The sequence below is a fragment of the Eutrigla gurnardus genome (genome assembly GCF_963514095.1).
Source record: "Eutrigla gurnardus genome assembly, chromosome: 20".
Taxonomy (NCBI): Eukaryota; Metazoa; Chordata; class Actinopteri; order Perciformes; family Triglidae; genus Eutrigla; species Eutrigla gurnardus.
In genome coordinates, this window is record NC_139931.1 from 17,480,103 (window position 1) to 17,498,576 (window position 18,474).

Genomic DNA, 18,474 nt, shown 5'->3' on the forward strand with positions numbered 1-18,474 from the left:
CTTTACCGTAATGGATGCTACAGTGCGCCCTCAAAAACACGAGTACCGTAATTAAAACAACAACAACAACAACAACCCGCAAAGCTTCCAATTAAACAACCTTCTGAGGTATTATTTTAGAGGCTTAGCTCTGTGACTCTTATTGTAATGGGAATGCAAGAGAGGCACACAACTACAGATAGATAGATAGATAGATAGATAGATAGATAGATAGATAGATAGATAGATAGATAGATAGATAGATAGATAGATAGATAGATAGATAGATAGATAGATAGATAGATAGATAGATTGATTGATTTAGTTTGTTATTTTGGCCGTCACCATTTTAGATTTTGGCCGTCGGTGTCTGGGAAATGAACCTGAATACAGGATAAGCGGTAGACAATGGATGGATGGATGGATGGATGGAGGAAGTGACCATATTTGGATTCAGAGGAGCGAGAGATCTGGATCCATCTGGCTTCTGGTATGAAGCTGTTCACAAAGTTTGCTTCATAATTTAAGGTAAAGTTTACAGCTGTGTGTTGAAGTCATCTGAGTACCTAATTGCCTTGGTAGCTAACGGTATTTAGGTACCTATTTTATGGTCTATGTGACTCTAAATTGATCATTATGTACTAAATGAACATCATGCTGTATTGAAGAAGACTTGAAACTAAAGATTGAGACCATAAACTCCTGGTTACAATGTGAGAAATAGGGTCATTTTCTTATAAACTTCAATGCAATCGGACTTCTTTTTGCAATCAGAGGAGTCGCCCCCTGATGGCCAGTAGAGAGAATGTAAGTTTGAGGCGCTTCATTATTGGCTTGAAATAGCTAGATAGATCCAGCTCTAATGCTGCAGCAGAAACAATGCGGGTGTGCAGGAATAACTACGCTAGAATTCCTTTTTTAATTGCTCTCTTTTGTCACCACCACCACACTGCCGATCCCTTTTGTTCAACCCTGGGGGGAAAACAAAGAGAACAGGAACAAAGGGTGAGGCCAGGACATGACCCCCTCCCGTTTGCCTTTCACATGTTCAGAGGTTAGGCAACAAAAAGGAAACACACCAAAATGTCTTTAGAGAGAAGTGACTTTGTCGTGGCACTGCAAAAAAAAAAGGAGGATATCAGATACCAACCTGCATGTTGTTACTTTGGCTACAATAAACACCTTGCAAATGAATCATCAATTATGTGAATCATTTATGCTCATGAACATCCAGCAATGTTTGTTCGGCCGTCCACCACTTTGGATGTTGTTTGTTGTGGTGCCATTTTAATAGTTTTAAGCATATTTTGGTAATTATAATAATAACGATAATGGTGACATGACATTTTCATATGCCTAGTGCCAGTAGCCATCTCGCTTCAATATGGATGACAAAAACAGGTACATTTGTTCTGTAAAAGAGCTTTATTGACAGTAAATCCAGCATGACTAACCCTATTTGCAATCTTTCACCATGAATTGTTATATATCATGGTTTGTATCCCTTTCTGATACAGACGTAATTAATTGGGGCCAATCAGGAAGATGACATACGACTTCATTCTTCGTCAACGTTTTAAAAATTGAACATGCGAGTGCACAAAGTGCTTAAAATGGCTCGCTGCAGACATATTCCAGACATGTCCCTCGCTGAGAGCGCACATTGTGTTAAAACTATTATCTGATCACCTTCTCCTAACATTTAGGCCGGAGGAGAATTTTACTTGGAACCTTGGAACACAAGGGCTGATTGAAACCAATGCAGCTGGACGGTGGCAACGACGACGTTGGATGTTTCTGTCCACCTTTAAAAGCCAGAGAAGTGCAGGAAAACATTCAGATTTAACAAAAGGAAGGGGGCTAAATTTGATTTTTTGTGTTCAAGACAATCAGTTTTTCGGGGTATCCGATATTTCAAGAGCCGTCCTTTGTCTCTCCGAGCCGCCTTAACAGTGGAAGATGACTACTGCTTGACAGTTGAGGATGAGCGACACATAAGAACGTCAGCTAAATAAATAACATAAATGTACAATGTAGAGAACAAGAAACAGACAGGTAGTGTACAGGAACAGAAATCCACTGTTGATTTTTAACACAAAAAACGCAGTCGTCTTCTTTTCAAGCCATTATTGAAACAATAAAACATGAATGTTCCGGACCAAGTAAAGCCACTTCAAATGCAATCAATATTAAAAATGAATGAGGCTTAATGAAAAAACAAAAAAAAACAACCTATGAAATATCTTCCGTTCCCTACAAGTGCTTGAGACGCATGGTTTTGGCAGCACGCTAATGCTGCTACTGTGGCACCAGATGTTTTAGGAGGCAAGGACACAATGGAAACCTGTTCCATGTATTTAAAGGGACACTTCACCAGCTCTACACATCCCGATCAGGTTATTCATGGTGGGGATTACTACTAAGCCTGTGAAAACATTGTATACAATGTAATATGACAAGCAGGTTGTTCCTGAAGGGCCGTTGGTCAAGCCGTTAAGCCCACCTCCCGCTCGATTTGATTGGCTGCCTGGGCCAAGTGAGAGCGGTAGAACCTTCAGAGAGGCTTCTCGGTGATGACAACATAACCACGAGCATGGCATTAGGGTTAAGTTGAGTCTCACAAAATGTGTTATCACGTTGCATTATGGGAGATGTAGGAGGAAAAAAGGCAGATATCTCTGCGGTCTTGCTTCTTCTTTTTTTATTCTCTAATCTGTCTCTCTCAAGTCCACCAGATGTATGGAAGTGCAACATGAACTCAGCGGAGTGTCCCTTTAAGACGAACAGGTGAAATCACGGCATATTGTGAATGAAAACAAGGCTCAGGTTTATGACAACGTAGTGACATCACAATGGAGATGTACAAAAGAAAGAGAAAGTCATACAGCAGGGGCAGTCACACTGCCGGTCTTTACAATCAATCAAATGAAACACATTTATTGCATACACAATGTCTGAAACTCACCATCTACCTGCTCAGGGCTGGTTCACTCCGAAACCCTCCCCCTTTAACAACGAGTAGCCCTCACACTTTACAGTGCCATTTCCTTTATCAAATCTATCGATACATACGTGGATCAGGTGCAACACAGTGCAACAAAAAAACAAAACCTACAACGTTACTCACTGACAACCTCAAACTGTCTTCCTCCGATCAGACCAACATTTGGCACTTGCTGGGTGCTAACTATAGGCCCTGTGTGTGTGTATGTATATGTATATATATATATTTATATATTAGGGCTGTGAAATGATTATACATTTCAGATGTATCAGATTAATAGATGTGGATTAATCACTATTATTTATCATGTGTTTATATACCCGAGAAATTCCAATTTTAATTTTTACTCTATATTGTTGAGAGAATGCACGAGAGTATGAAGATGCACCGATTTTCAGTAAAAGTACTTACATTTCAGTACTTACCAATACAAAGTACTGATAGGGGTACTTAATAATACCATCACAGTTTTAACAATAACTTTGACAACATTCAAATTTGTGTTTTCCTGATACAAACAGAGCAGAGTTTGCAGTAGGGATAATAATAATTAACCGTTTAACTGTGATATCAGTTACATGGTTAATATGAATATTAAAGATAAAAAAGCTAAGAGACTCAGAGGAGCAGCTTAATGAGGTTGCATGTTTATTGATTGTTCCATCTTTCTTTTGTTTAACAATGTTGTGACAATGCGTTAAAAAATGTAAAATTTTGACAGCCCTTATATATCTTTCTATCTATATATATATGTATACATATATAGATATATACACACATACATACACACGCAAGCTGGCACACAGGTTGTGTGACAGGAGCATTACTTTCATTTTGCTAATCTCTTCTTCAGGCCCACATACACATCTAATCTTGGACCATGTTTTAAAATCTGGACATGTCTCTGCATTAGCAGCGATTTCACAGCCACAGAGCAGGTGGACGAGGCTGCAGCCACTTTAAAATAAACTCTAAAATAAGGACAGAGCAACCCTCCCTTACTCCTGCATGAACTACATGCGGGCAACTTTTGGAAACAGCGTAGAAAAGCTGAGAGTTTCAAACGGAGCTGCATAACACGAGGTTGAGGTGTCTGTTAACGCGCGATAACGTCCGGGTCCCAGCGCCGCTGTTACGCACAGCAAATCGGACAATGTCGCAAATTTTCAAAAGGGAAGAATCTGTTTTTGGAAACAGCGTGTCTGAAAGTTTCCTGCTTAATTCTACCCCGCTAGGCTCTTCACATCGCTAGATTCACATTTACTTGTTCTCTACAAAGTGGAATCCACTCTGGCTTCAGTCTATACTCCAAAAAACAAAAAAGGCGGGGTCAGGAGGGGTTTATCTTTGAACTAGGCCTACCAACAGCATAGAATAGACATACATATTGAGATAAATTCATATATTAGCTTAGTATATATAATATACAAACAGTATACATAAGTCTCTGTGACAGTGGTGGACAGGATGGAGACAGAAACGTAGGCAGGGTTGGACCTTTAGTCTCTGTGGGGTTCCCAGTGTGTGTGTGTTACATCCTTACCACACCAACATTACAGCCTGTGTTTACCATCTCTGCATTCACATGTTTTATCTGAACCTGGTGCGACCCTGCTCGGCTTTGGTATGACTGGGTAAACACAGGTTACTATAGTAACTACGGGATGGTGTGGAAGTGTATGGGACAGTATAATAACTGAATGACTAAATGAAGTCCTGCGGTTTTACCAGATCACACTGTCTGCCAGCGTGAAAAGCAACATTGCCCCTCTGACGACGTTGAAACGTGGCGACCGCGTTTATCACAGAACTACAGCCGGACACCGGCGTCTGCTGACAAATGTGCGCTGAATCTGGAATAAACTTCGATGGTGTGAAACGCAGGTTGGACCTGAGTCCCGTGGCAAACACAGGGTGTGGAGCGCCGCACGAGATTGAGAATGTGAGTGTACATCTCGGTGTGTACGGAGGAAGACTGATGAGGTTGCACTCCTGGAAAAAAAAACAAAAAAACAAAGAGATTAATAGACAGAAGTAAAAAGTCATGTCGTTAGCTACCAAAGCTGTCACGGCGACTCCCACCCACCATGCTGCCGTCACATTGTTCTGCTGTACTGTATGCCAGTCTTAGAGGCGATGTTGGACCAGGGCAGCAGGGAGCGCAGCAGGGACTGGGCCTGCCGGTACAGCCTCTGAGGGATGGAGCAGGGGCTCAGGCTGGCCAGGGTGGAGCCGATGTGCTGGATGTAGTCAGTGAGACAGGAAGTTAAAGAAAATGCAAACATTTATGTGTAGAGATGCACCCTTTGCAATTCACCGATTTTTCTGATTTGTTTTTAAAATTCTGATTTTACCCCGGGGGCCACTTCCTGGCTCGGATGGAGGACTCCGATCAGGTGACCGGACCACCTCAACCCCCTTTTAACTGGAGGAGCAGTGGCTTTACTCCGAGCTCCACCCAGGTGTCTTACTTTCTCACCCTCTCTACTCTTTGATTAAGTTAGTCGTTACAAATGTTTTTAAGGTCGTTCCTCAACGACTTATTTTGGAGTTGAAATTGCGACAAATTGCAAACTTTACGTCTTCTTCACTCACGCTTCACTCAACTTCGATGACATGTCATGCTGCAAATTTTTGTAAATGTTTGTAAATGTGACGTACAAAAGAAACATTTAAATATGAAATCAAGATGTGTGCATGACAATCCTCCGATCAGGATGCTGTAAAAGCTAAAAATCTGTCCAATAATAATAACAGGAGGCGAGTGTCTTGTTTTCCAGCTTCCACAAAAGGATATAATATCGTCCAGGGTGGATGCCCCCCGTTGATGTAGAGCACATATGTGAATCCATCTTTGAGGACGCCTCGTATGGAGTAGTAGTAGGGCAGGTAGTGGTGCTGCCGGAAGTCCCTGTTCTCGTAGAAGTGGATGGCAGTGTTGTTGGTGGTGAGGACGTGCAGGTAGATTGCCTTACAGTGGTCCTGGGCCGTCGTTGAGATGTGCTCCTTCAAACTGTCCAGCAGTAGGGAGCCTGTACACATATACACAGAACATTTAGAAAGGTGCCGGATAAAAGTATGACTTTTCCTTAAAAAAAAAAAAAGATTGATTGTGAATTAATCATTTAAAAAATGTTGGTTGGAAATGAATGTTTGTTCACCTTCTTTGGAGATATTTGACATTTCATTGCTGCTTCTAACGAGGCTTACAGCTACGTTAGCATAAGTAACTGTTGCTTCCATTCAAACAACGTAGAACAACCTAAAACTAGCCGTATCCTAATTTTACCACGGATTACGATTACAATTACAACTGCATCAAGTAACTTTAATCTACAACTTTTGTGTCTCTTCCACGATGTATCATCACTTTACTGTCTGAGTCTCACTCTGCTTGGCCATAAAACCATAAAACATGCTGTTCAAGTTGTGCAATTTACTTATCAATGGACGTATTTCTATGAAGTAACAGTGGAGATCATGGGGTGAGCTACTTTCTGGATCTCTGCCGATCCTGACAAAACCCTGTGGGGAGGGGAGTGCGACACCTAGTGGCTGAAAGTCACGGCATCACCATCGTCTAGCTAAGACAGGAATAACTCTGTTACTAGACGTTTACGATGCTAAGCACTGTAAGATTTCAATCAACTGAGCCATTAACATTTCGACATCTGTCTACAACTTGAGCCCTGTGTTTCAGCCTGTGTTTGTTGACAATTTGGAGGATGGGATCCGTTAAAAGCATGCCAAATGAGCCATTAGCGGTTCCTGTTCTGTTTTGCTCGTGCATGTACAGACAACTACAAGTGGAACGCTGTGATACCGGAAGAAACTGTTAAAAGGTGGTGATTCTCAGGCACGTTATGAACCTCTTAGGAGGGTTTTTCTGAGATTTCTGAGTGAACAATGACCAACTTCCAGCATATTTAGCAGTATCATCCAATTTTTACTGTTGTTGTGAGTCAATGCAATGTCCTCCAATGTGCAATTTTGTGTGAGGGGTACCTATGCCATGCTTCCTGAACTCTTTGACCACGCCCAGGCTCAGGATGTAGGCTACCTGTGTGTCCACAGGGAAACTGGAGGCCAGGATGTCTCCATCCTATCAGACACACACACATAAAGATGGAGAGAGAACTGCAGATTAAAACCCTTCATTCTTCAATTTCAATGTGCTTTATAGGCATGAATGTCAGTTGAACAGTGTTGCCAAAGCACACACAGAATTCAGTGCGTACCACAAAATAAACGCATATAAAACCAACAAGAAAATGGAAGACGACAAACGGGTTTTACGTGCGTGTGTTTGTGAGATGCAGATTTGAGACATTACATTTTAGTCAAGTGGATCAAAATCAAGGGGATTACATGTCATTTTTGTGTCAACTTTGCTCTGGGATCAGTCATGATGGTTTGCGAACGTGCACCGTCCGTTTAGAGGCAAATAGCTGTATATAGTGATAGATGTTCAATAGTAAATGTGTTTTTTTTTTGCTATAATGTGGTTGGGCCAGGCTGTGCTGTTCGAGGAGGGAAGCCTCAGGACTAGCTGGCTCTCTATGAACAGTAAATATGTTTTAATTCTCTGAACATGTTTTGCGTGCTGCCTCCTCAGTAGACGGTCTTTGCTCAGGCAAATTAGCCACTGGGAAGGCAGATTCTTAAATGCAAATACACTTCCAAAGGGAAGTTTAAGCTTTGACACCAGGCACTCCATCCACCAAGCGTACAGCTTAAACAATGGCCTGAAGTGAGAAGAGCCCAAATGATTAAATTCTATTCCAGTATGTAATTACCAAACATCCGCCATGTATCCTGCAGTTTCATGACATTAATTAGACTTTCTACTCATATAGCCTGTATAGCCTGCCTCATATAGCGACCGTGTAACGGAGCCAACCATCGTACCTCTTTGTGTACTTTGGTCCGGCCTTTGATCTCGGCCACAATCATTCCCACGATGCCCCCTCTGAAGGTGGCGGCGAGGGAGAAGAACTTCTTGTTGGAGGTGATGTCCTGATACCATGAGTCTGGGTACCTGCAGTCAAAAGGCAGACGTTTTATAGCCTTTCACGGCCAACAGCATTTGGGGGAAAGAGTCTGTTTAGTGAAATACAGCAGTGTTTGAAATGTTCCTTATTTTTATAATGGACAATTTTACTTCCCTCCGTTCAAAATAAACAAAATGAAGACAGTCTCAGCAATTGGGTTTTTCCTGCTGACACAACATCAAATGTTTTTCTCCAATAATCGTGATTGTAAATATGTCCTCTGAGAACTTTATACAAGACTACCAAAGAACAACACTCAAACATCCAGTGAATAACACGCTGCACAGTTGCCAATGGTTGTGAAAGAGGTTATTTGACACTCTTGCACAAAACTAATTGTGAATGCACCGAAGTGCAAACGATATTCATGCCGTAGTCAGCTGATGTGGGTGCAAAACTGGGGTAAATAAGCACTTATTAATGCAAATTTGAAGGTTTCCCCTGCAAAGTGTGTACAAATGTTCACATCCATCCAGATTTGGTTGCAGACGTGATGAAATGCTTCAAACTCCAATGTTAATGAGTGTTACCCTCAGGCTCACTAAACCAGATTCTTACTCGATTGGGAACCAATCACCGCAGAGCAGCTTGACGTTCTCTATGTCATCGTGGCAGAGGAAGCGGAGCTGGACTTCACTGAGAGCTGTGGGAGACACCACGTCACTCATTCACACCTGCAGGGACAGACAGCGAGTCAGAAACCCGGACCTAAACATGAAACTAAAAGAGCACACGGAGCGAGAACAGAAAATAGCCTCTTATAGTTATTATGTCAGATGAAGGAGGCTACAACTCAATGTCTGTGTGTGTGTTTGTATGTACTTTTATTATTCAAAACATCAAATTCAAATAAATAACAATAAACCAGGAATCGGAATGCTAGAATTATTATTTAAATAATAGAATAGTCAATTTACAGAACATTAACCAACTTTTCTTGAATAACTGATTAAGTCTTCTTCTATCATTTCTGAAGCAATCACACCAAAACACGTTTCTAGTATCTATCAAACATTAATAGTTATCAGAGTGCTGATCAGGCAAAATTCCTCACGCGTGACCTTGAATTCTTGAAGAAAGCTATTTTTTTCTTGCATGCCTACGTGGTGAACAGAGAGAATCAGAAAATGGAGAATATCTTGATGAATTACTGCAAAATGGTGAACCGATGTTTTGGTGTGGTTTTGATGTTGTTAAAAGCAACGGCTACGTTTAATGAATCAAACCCTTTTCCTGGTTTTTAATTCTCTGTTTGCCACAGAAGAGTGGGAGAAGAACAAAAGTTTTCAATTCAATGTAACACACAATGAGAAAATTGTGCACAAATGGTTATTTCGTGATAAGTATTCCTCTTAAATTGGTTGTTTTGCCTGACCAGCAGTCCGATAACTAATAATATTGAATAGACGCTAGAAACAGTGTTTGGTGTGATTGCTTCAGAAATTATTCATCAGTTATTCAAGAAAAGTTGATTATTATTCTGGAAACTGACTATTCTATTCTACTCTTTTTAATAATTTCACCATTACATTTCCTGTTTTTTCTAATTCATTTGTGGAGTACTTTGAAAACGTCACCTCAGGTTCTGGGTCACTGTGCTGGGCAGGTTTCTATTATCCTATAATCATTAGTTGCAGCCTCTATCTGTGCCGATAACTCTGTTTTGAATTATTCAAATTATAAAGCTGCAATGTTTTTTATGAAATTGTTGGTGTATCAATACATAAAAACATCCTATAACTTAGGGAAAAGCAGCTCATTTTCACACGCTGCTCTGTGTAACGGCATCTGGAAGTAAAGGCATTTATTCTAAGTCCTGACCTTTCATCTTTGCTGTTGAACATCGTCACAGACTAGTGACAAAGTCGACTAATGGCAGGCGCGTGTTGTGCAGACATACGTCTGTGAATAATGCATTATGTCCGTCTCTAGTGATCACGATGCTGAAACACATCATTTTCTGCACAAAATGAGTCGCGGTGTGCTTGCCTTGCTAACGAGATGGCAAATCCCCAACAACAAGCATCGTTTTAACTGCATTACGTTTGTAGCGTCACTTCATAACAACAAGTATCCATCTAACGTCAACTTCTATTGTAGCTGTCTGCTTGGATTCTCGGGAGTTGGTGTCCCTGTCACTGCTCGCGCATGTTTATCTGATAACAACACCCTAAGCGTGCTATCCAAATAATAAAATAAATAGAATAGTCTAATACACTAGACGGAAAGGCAGTGACCTGACAAAGTGGTCTCATACAAGTATAACAACTCCGTGCTAATTAGCAAGCAAGCTAACCACAGCACCTCTAGCTGACGTTCTGTTGCTAAGCTAACGTTCTGTTGCTAAGCTAACGTACCTCGTTTCGACACCCGGGCCGGAGGAAAGTCGAGGAGGGTTATATTCCTTGGGTGTCTATCGATGCGGTCACTACTCCGGACACAGCATGATAAAACAGTCCGTTTATATCCCGACTCTCAATGCCGTTTCATTCTTGTGCCAATGCTACACGGGCTGCTAAGATAGCCAGAGAGCTCTCCCTGCTTAGATAACAGCTGGATGTTTTCTTCCTGTTTGCGGCTACACAAATGACGTCACTCGGCGTTTCCTTTCTGTGATTCGCCGGTTGGTCAGATGTTAGTGAAGTTAGCGCTTTGTCGCCACCTGCTGGGCTGTAGAGTGTACTAGGAATTAAATAATCTACTCCCTCTCCCTGTTGCTGTGCTTCTACTGGTGTTAAAAGGAGTACTACTCAGATCTTTAACGTAAGTAAAAGTACAAATACTACAGTGTAGTTTGTTGCGTGTTGAATTCTAGCATTTAAAAAGTAGAAAAGAAGTCATTATTATACAAGTACGAATATTAAATAATGTACTGCTTCCATTCTAATACATTTCCATGCTCAATGTTTTATACATTTTTTTTATTATATATAAATGTATATTATAATTATATTTTATAAATGTAATGTGTAAACAAGTGAATGTGATGATATGAGCCATATTTGATCATCAAGCTTGAGTTTTTTTTCATCTTGTGTTTTGACTGGAATATATTACAGTTTGGCATGAAAACCATGTAAACGTCGCCCAATAGAGCAGAAAGTCTGACCCGAAATCAACTCGCTTATTATCACACATTCACGCCACCTGTAGCCTTCTCACCGTCGCTGGAGCAGGTAAAAATAGCCTCTGTTGATCATCTGCACACTGTAGCTCAGGAGGTGAGCGTGCTTTGACCGGTTGAAATAACACATAATAAATAGGACAACCTATTAAAATACAGCATGATGCCACTCTGGAGTTAATATGGTGATTGCATTGCAATAAAAAATTATCCTGCAATTTCTTTCATTTAGAGTTGTTTTACTTTAGTTACTGTTTAAATTGACAGGCGTGCGCCCTATTTTTCAAGCCATTTGAGATAATAAAATGCCTGTTATTTCTGGGATCATAACAGAAGAATGTTGAAGATGACTAAATTTCATTCCTTGCCGCCTAAAAAGGGGCAACAAAAATGGTCAGATGTTATATTTAAGTCACGTCACAAACATAGGGAAGGCATTTGGTGTAATCTGGATTACTAATCTTGAACACTATTTGTGTTATGCTACGCTGGAGCAGAGTTGACAGATTTAATGTCCAGCCGACAAATCTGCTACATTTGAATCAAAATGCCATAATAATCGAGTAAATGTGGTCTTCGATATCAAGTCCTGCAGGAGTCCTAAAACCTGGAAATGACTCAGCATTTTTGCAATTCAGGTCACGTTATCTTTTTATCATATCTGTGTTTGCTTCAAAGTTTATTTTCTATAAAGATCCAAAATGCAGCGTATAAATCCTGAAAACTTCCATGCAGCACAGAAGAAAATCAATTATGTTAGATGTCTTTAGGGAGTAGTAGTAGTAGTAGTAGTAGTAGAGTAGTAGTACAACAATGATGCAGTGCGGACATACAGATGGAAATATTTCCCTAAAGACAGAACTTTTACTTTATTGATTTGCTGGTCCAATCAGAGGACCTGGAGGGAAATGACACAAAGATGAAGCTATTTTAAAAACTTAAAATAACCCATAATGTCATGACATATAATCACCATGGGAAATAGCTAACACACTGACTCACATTTGGCAAACGAACACGGTACGTCACCTGATGAATTCTCTGAATTTCTCCACGACAAAGCCACATTGTAGCTGATACGCAGATATAAAAGCGTCCTCTAAGGACCCGTTTGACCTGAAAACCCCGGACCCCCTTCCACAACACGCCTCCTCCCTTCGTCCCTCCCCAGTCACATGCACTTGCAGGTGAATAAAAACCTCAGGAGAGATGCCACCGATGCTTTAGTTGAGAACTCGCAGCAAAGCCTCCTGGGATTCACACAAGCCGGCCCCTGTGCTCTGCTGAACACCTTTTCCTTCCCCGTGCTACTCACAGGAGCAGGTAGATACCCTCCGACTCTTATTTAAAAAAGAACCTGTTAAACTTTTGTGCTTTTCTTCCTTTCCTTCAGTGTGTTTTTTTAATTTTTGTGCATGTAAAAGGTGATGTAAGAGGGTCCAAGCCTAAAGAGCTACTCTCACCCACAGAGAACTGCTTCAAACGCCTCAATTAAAATGTTGACGTGATCATCACCTTGACGTGGTGATGATGTCACCAAGTAACACATCTGCATGGGACGCTGTTTGCTGCTTTGCAAACGTAAATGTCCCCAAGTTGAAGGGGCTTAAATTCATTTCATCACTATTCCTCAGCAGATCAACCTGTTATCTGGTGATGGTAAGGGGTCGGGACGTTTCTGACAAACACAAAGCGGCTGACCGATCAGAGCAGACTGGGCTTTTTGGGAGGGAGGGGCAGGAGGTCAAACGGAGCGTTTCAGAGAGAGGCTGAGGAGAGCTGCTGCAGCACAGCCTGATGGGAAACTAAAGTGTGATTTGAGCATTAAAGCATGTACACATGTTTCGTAGGAACCTGAAATACACGTTTGAATTGTCAAAGAAGTGTCATATGTCCTCTTTAAGACTCCTTTATTAAAACTGCAGATGGAAGCAGAGCAATAATAACATTGTGTTACAATTACAGTAAGATTGAAGATAATTATTGTAAACCTGTTTTTGCTGCAAATTCCAATTCATGCAGACAATCAAACACTAGACATTATCTTTAACCAGCGCTCCATGTCTCATTAAACACAAGGGTGGTACTTTATGTACCAGTTACACATCAGTATGATTACCGGAACAAAATGTCTACACTAGAGTCACATTTGACAACCTTTACACCAGGAATCACCTTCGCACGAGTGTAACCAGGGTAACAAGGTAACATATTTTTCAGCTGGAGTAATCTTTTACCCAGAAGCCCTTGCAACAACAAAACAAGCAGCACATAAAACGCTAAGTTGCAGGCGTGCGGAGAGATAACCTGCCAGGAACAGGGATCCTGTTTATCCTGTGTCTACGGTGCAGGTGTTACGTCCGTCTCTGACTCCCACGGCGAAGCTAGTGGACTTTCACGAGTTTAACTATCACACGCTGTCCGAGTATCATACAATCAAGATTTAGAGTTAAACAAACTTTAATATCTGACCTCTTCGGGGAACAGGATGCGTTTGGTGGTGTCTTCGGGTCTCCTTTTGGCCCTGCTGCATCTTTCGAGCTCTCTGCTGCTGGGCGCCTTCAACATCAAGTCCTTCGGAGACAAGAAGTCCTCCAACGCGACTCTGATGGACATCATCAGCACGGTCTGGAACTGTATTCCTTTTTGACTATATTTAATCACAATATATATATATATATATATATATATATATATATATAGGCACGTTGTTAAGATTTAGTAATAATAATGTTTGGTTCAGAGGATTTGGGAAATTAAAGGGGCACTCTTTTACACATCTAGAAAGTCCAGGTGAATTCTCATGGCTTTTAAATTCTATGTCCCAAGGTTAAATTGCAGGTTTTCCACCCATGACATCTCATATGCATTAAAGGAGTTATTTTCTCCTCCACAGCTGTTAATGACACGATACAGCTGTTTTTCATAGGTAGTGGGATTAATACTTCCCATGTAGGGCTGAACGATCAGGAACAAGCAAAATGCCTAATAAATCCAGACTTGCCCATTCAAACACATTGTTTTATCGTGGATGATGATGGAAGTAGTTAAGCCGTTATTACGGAGCGAACAGATGATGACCCAAATGCAGGACACAGACAACAGGTTTATTTTCCAGAAAGGTTCGGTACACAGGTAAGCAGTCCAGAGGAGCAAACAAATCCAAGGGTTAAGGCAGAGGCAGGGTCGGAGAGATGGGACAAAAATCCAGTAACCGGAGAGAAACACTAGGACACAAGGAATAACGCTGGAACGATAGACGAGGCTAAACGAACTGGCACTGAAGGTGAGGGGAACAAACTATTTACGCACAAAGGGGAGGAGGGACAACGTGACAAAGGTGAAACACATCAGGGCGGGGCAGGTAATCACATAGGAGGGAAGGACACAGGACCTAGGGCAGAGACAGCAAGGTGAGTACCAAAATAAAATACATAAAGCACAGGACAGAACTAACAACATAAGAGGGAACCCTTAGCTGGGGCGATGTGACAGTCGTGAGCACAGACTGTATGTAAGAAGTGGGTGTAGTCGTCGGGATGTCTAATTGGTTTGTGGGACACGGTTTTGATCCCTGGACTTCAGCATTTTGGTCGTCGCCATCTTGGATTTTGGCTGTCTCATGGATTTTTGCAACCAGTCAAGGAAGTGACCATATTAGGACTGCGGAGGAGCGACGTGTGGATCTGATGAACACAAGGGCAGAGCAGCATCCTTACTGGATCTGGATCCATTTGGATTCTGGTGTGATGCTGTTGACAAAGTTAGCTTCATTATTTAAAGTCAACTTTACAGCTAAGAGTGAAATCGTCTTAGTAACTGCATTGGTAGCGTGGTAGCGACCTGTCAATCACCAGGTAGCCCCGCCCCCCTGCTTTCTGGTCTCTTTGACTCTAAATGGACCATCATTGACTAAATGAACATCATGCTGTGTTGAAGAAGACTTGAAACTAGAGTTTAAGAAACTCATGTTTACAATGTTTATAAATAAATCAAGAGATAAGTAGGGTAATTTTCCCATAGACATCCGTGCAATCAGACTTCTTTTAACAATCAGAAGAGACGCCCCCTGATGGCCAGCAGAGAGAATGAAAGTTTAAGGCACTTCAATCTGGGCTTCACTTTTCAGTATTGGACGTTGCCGTCTGGGCGTCTCGCTTCCTTTTTCTCTCTGAGGAGGTGGGGTCTCATAAATAAAACACTGTCCAATCAGTGGAGTGCCCCCTTTAACGATAATGACAGATGTTTGCTTCAGGAAAACCATACATGAATAACTATTATAACAAGACGCTGCTGCTACACAAACTTCAATCAGATATGTGTTGTTTTGTACTTCAGATTGTCCATCGCTACGACATCATTCTGATCCAGGAGGTGAGAGACAGCGATCTGTCGGCGACCAAAAGACTCATGGAGCACGTCAACAAGTCAGAGTTAACAGTGTTATTACTACATGCAGAACACGCTGCCCTTTGGGAGTTGAAGTTTAGTCGGTTGATATGAGATGAAACGATGCTCTTCATCGACGTCTCTGTTTGTGTTTTCCCAGGTGTTCTTCTCCGTTCAGGTACCGTCACATCGTCAGTGAGCCTCTGGGTCGCAGCACCTACAAGGAGAGGTATCTCTTCCTCTACAGGTGAACAGGAGCTTCAAACACTGAAATACTTGTTGTGCATTTTTATTGCTGATTTTGTTATGTTGTAGCTGGTCTTAGTGGAGCCAAAACGCGGCACTTTCGTCAGCTTCTCACATCATCGATCGAAATTTCTTTACAAAGGCATTTAAAGGTCCAGTATGTAAGATTCAGTGGCAGCCCTTCTGCTCGCCCCTCCCTTTCCAAGTGCGTCGGAGAACCGACAATTAAAACGTCAAAGGCCCTTTTTAGTGGCAGTGTTTGGTTTGTCCGATCTGGGCTACCGTAGAAACACTCCGTAAAGAAACGTGAAACGAAAACACAAGGATTCTTCATTTCAGGCAATTTAACACAATAAAAATGAAAAAATAGTTATTCAAATTATATTCTATTTTTGCTAACAGATCCCCTGAAATCCCAAAGGTCATTTAAAGTCCTTAAAAGAAAGTTGAAAGGCGGTGACAGATGAATCTGAGTCGAGTGTTTCCTCTCTAGAGAGCAGACGGTGGCCGTGGTGAAGAACTACACCTACGACGACGGCTGCGAGCCCTGCGGGACGGACACCTTCATCAGAGAGCCGTTCGTCGTCATGTTCACCTCCAAACAACCTGGTAAGCTTCTTCTTTTTTCGTGGTCAGACGCTAGCGATGTAGCGATTGCCTCATTCATTGGGTCCCGATCACACTGAGACGCAGCTGCTTCGCAAACAACCCTTGCAGATTTTGGCAAAACAGCTGCTCAGCCCAATAAAAAAACCTGACATTGCTCCACTTTAATTTTTTCTGCCCCAGAGTTATCAGCCAATTAGGGCCCAACTCTGTCCTGCCAATGGTTATGATTGATGTACCCAGAACTCTCAATCCATCTCTTTGTCTTTACTCCTTCCTCCCTCCTGTTTCAAAGCGGCGAGGAACTTTGTCCTGATCCCCCAGCACACCTCTCCAGACTTTGCCGTGGAGGAGGTGAACGCCCTCTACGATGTGGTGGCCGACGTCCGCCTCCGCTGGAACACCAATGTGAGTACGGTCCTGCACACAATATGCAATGAAAACTGTGGCAAGGCAAGGCAAGTCAACTTTATTTGTATAGCACCTTCCATACACAAGGCAGACTCAAAGTACTTCACATCATAACAAAGGAGAATTAATTTGGTAAATGTGAGAAATGGCTGTGGCTGCAGGACATCGTGCTGCTGGGTGACTTCAACACTGGCTGCAATTATGTGTCCGGCTCCGACTGGCAGAAGATTCGTCTCTTTACGGACAAGAGCTTCCACTGGCTGATCGGCAACGAGGCCGACACCACGGTGTCGCATACTTACTGCCCATACGACAGGTGGAAACACACAGACATGCACACACACTTACAATCTTAATTATCTGTATCGTCATCCCTCCTCTGGTCCCGTCTGTGCAGGATTGTGGTCACTACCGACTCGTTGAAGGCAGTGGTGCCGGGCAGCGCCGAGGTCTACGACTACATGGTGGACTTGAATCTCAGCCACAGTCTGGTAAAAACGGCTTGAGCTTTATTTGCAGTTTTCACTATAGTTGCAATACACAAAAACACTTATTACTTTTAACTTTTCTTGTTATTACTTGAATACATGTTTCCACATACAGTACAAATAGGAATACAATGAACATTCCCATGCTAGCTAGCTAGCTAACAGCTGACAATTTAGCTATAAAGTAAATATAAAGCTATTGCCATTAGCTTAGCTTAGTACGAAGACTGGAAAGGGGCATCAAATGTTAGCCTACTTCCACGCAGAGGTAACAAAGTTCGCCGACAACAACATCTAAAAAACACCAAGAGGACAACCCGCCATTTTACGGAAGGTTGCATGTTTGACTATTTTTTCCTCGAGGAAATGCCTGTTCCCAGATCAACTGAGAAGTAGTCCCCAATAAACCAGCGCATTGAAGTTTTTTACAAGTTTTTGTTTTGTTTGTTGACTATTATAAAACGTACTTTAGCGTGCAAGGAAAAAAAAACGATGTATGCAAGGGGTTCCAAACGTTCACATGCCAAGGACCCCCATATAGCGTTAGCCTCTGGCAGTGATAAAAATGTCATCCTGATGGCAAATATCAAAAAAACAAACATACAAGTTTCTTAATGTATTTTCCTTATTTTTACTCAGGATGACTAAGTCCTTTTTGTGTCATAAACATTCTGTCATTTGCTCTTTCAGGCACTGGCTGTCAGTGACCATTTCCCTGTGGAGGTGGAGCTCATCGGCCAGACTGCTGCCGTCTGAATCATCCCCATAACCGTCCAACGGACCTCCAGGCTCAATCCGAATTATCATGTGGAGAAAATTTACTTATTACAAAATAAACTCATCTGCAAATTATCTTGGTTGCTCTATTGTTAATGTTACTGCAGCACAAACAAAACTCAGAGTTATTCAGAGGCACTTTTTTTTTCTAATAGCTTAAACACCAACAGTGATTTTCAAAGCATACTGTTTACATTTTTATTATTGTGGAGCCTTAAATTAATTCTATAATCACACCAATCCACCCTCTCACCTGAATACAATCGTTCCTTCAGAAATCTCAGGTTAACTGCTTTGACGCAAACATCAACTGTTAGCATGAGCTAACTAGCTTACTAATTATTTTTCTAAATAAGCAGCTGTTTGAAAGAAAATTGGAATTGTGGATAACAATTGAAT

General features: G+C 41.7%; 2 protein-coding genes across 3 annotated transcripts; one reads left to right on the forward strand and one right to left on the reverse strand.

The window, feature by feature from the left end:
• Positions 1–1,394: 1,394 nt before the first annotated feature.
• Positions 1,395–10,588, reverse strand: naa60 (N-alpha-acetyltransferase 60, NatF catalytic subunit). 2 transcript variants are annotated; one of them, XR_014599087.1, is made up of 8 exons: positions 10,392–10,588; positions 8,593–8,708; positions 7,892–8,021; positions 6,989–7,085; positions 5,781–6,015; positions 5,070–5,236; positions 3,121–4,975; positions 1,395–3,090 (listed from the first exon to the last, which is right to left on the reverse strand). XR_014599087.1 is itself a non-coding variant. In XM_084037700.1 (7 exons), the coding sequence occupies exons 2-6, from the start codon at positions 8,700–8,702 to the stop codon at positions 5,080–5,082; spliced, it is 729 nt and encodes a 242-aa protein (XP_083893826.1). In that variant the 5' UTR covers positions 8,703–8,708; positions 10,392–10,588; the 3' UTR covers positions 1,395–4,975; positions 5,070–5,079. The 2 variants fall into 2 exon arrangements, 1 of the variants encoding a protein (XP_083893826.1); XM_084037700.1 differs by having other exon boundaries at positions 1,395–4,975.
• Positions 10,589–12,399: 1,811 nt separating this feature from the next.
• On the forward strand, positions 12,400–18,349 carry dnase1 (deoxyribonuclease I). Its single transcript, XM_084037908.1, has 9 exons — positions 12,400–12,481; positions 13,646–13,784; positions 15,497–15,585; positions 15,708–15,794; positions 16,287–16,402; positions 16,695–16,807; positions 16,972–17,126; positions 17,208–17,301; positions 17,989–18,349. The coding sequence occupies exons 2-9, from the start codon at positions 13,647–13,649 to the stop codon at positions 18,052–18,054; spliced, it is 858 nt and encodes a 285-aa protein (XP_083894034.1). The 5' UTR covers positions 12,400–12,481; position 13,646; the 3' UTR covers positions 18,055–18,349.
• Positions 18,350–18,474: the final 125 nt, after the last annotated feature.

Coding starts and splice junctions, on each gene's coding strand:
- dnase1 (XM_084037908.1), top strand. CDS start 13,647: ATGCGTTTGGTGGTGTCTTCGGGTCTCCTTTTGGCCCTGCTGCATCTT. Junction 17,127..17,207: donor ACTTACTGCCCATACGACAG/GTGGAAACACAC, acceptor CCGTCTGTGCAG/GATTGTGGTCACTACCGACT. Junction 17,302..17,988: donor TGAATCTCAGCCACAGTCTG/GTAAAAACGGCT, acceptor TTGCTCTTTCAG/GCACTGGCTGTCAGTGACCA.
- naa60 (XM_084037700.1), bottom strand. CDS start 8,702: ATGAGTGACGTGGTGTCTCCCACAGCTCTCAGTGAAGTCCAGCTCCGC. Junction 7,086..7,891: donor GGACCAAAGTACACAAAGAG/GTACGATGGTTG, acceptor TGTGTCTGATAG/GATGGAGACATCCTGGCCTC. Junction 6,016..6,988: donor GTTCAGGAAGCATGGCATAG/GTACCCCTCACA, acceptor ATATGTGTACAG/GCTCCCTACTGCTGGACAGT.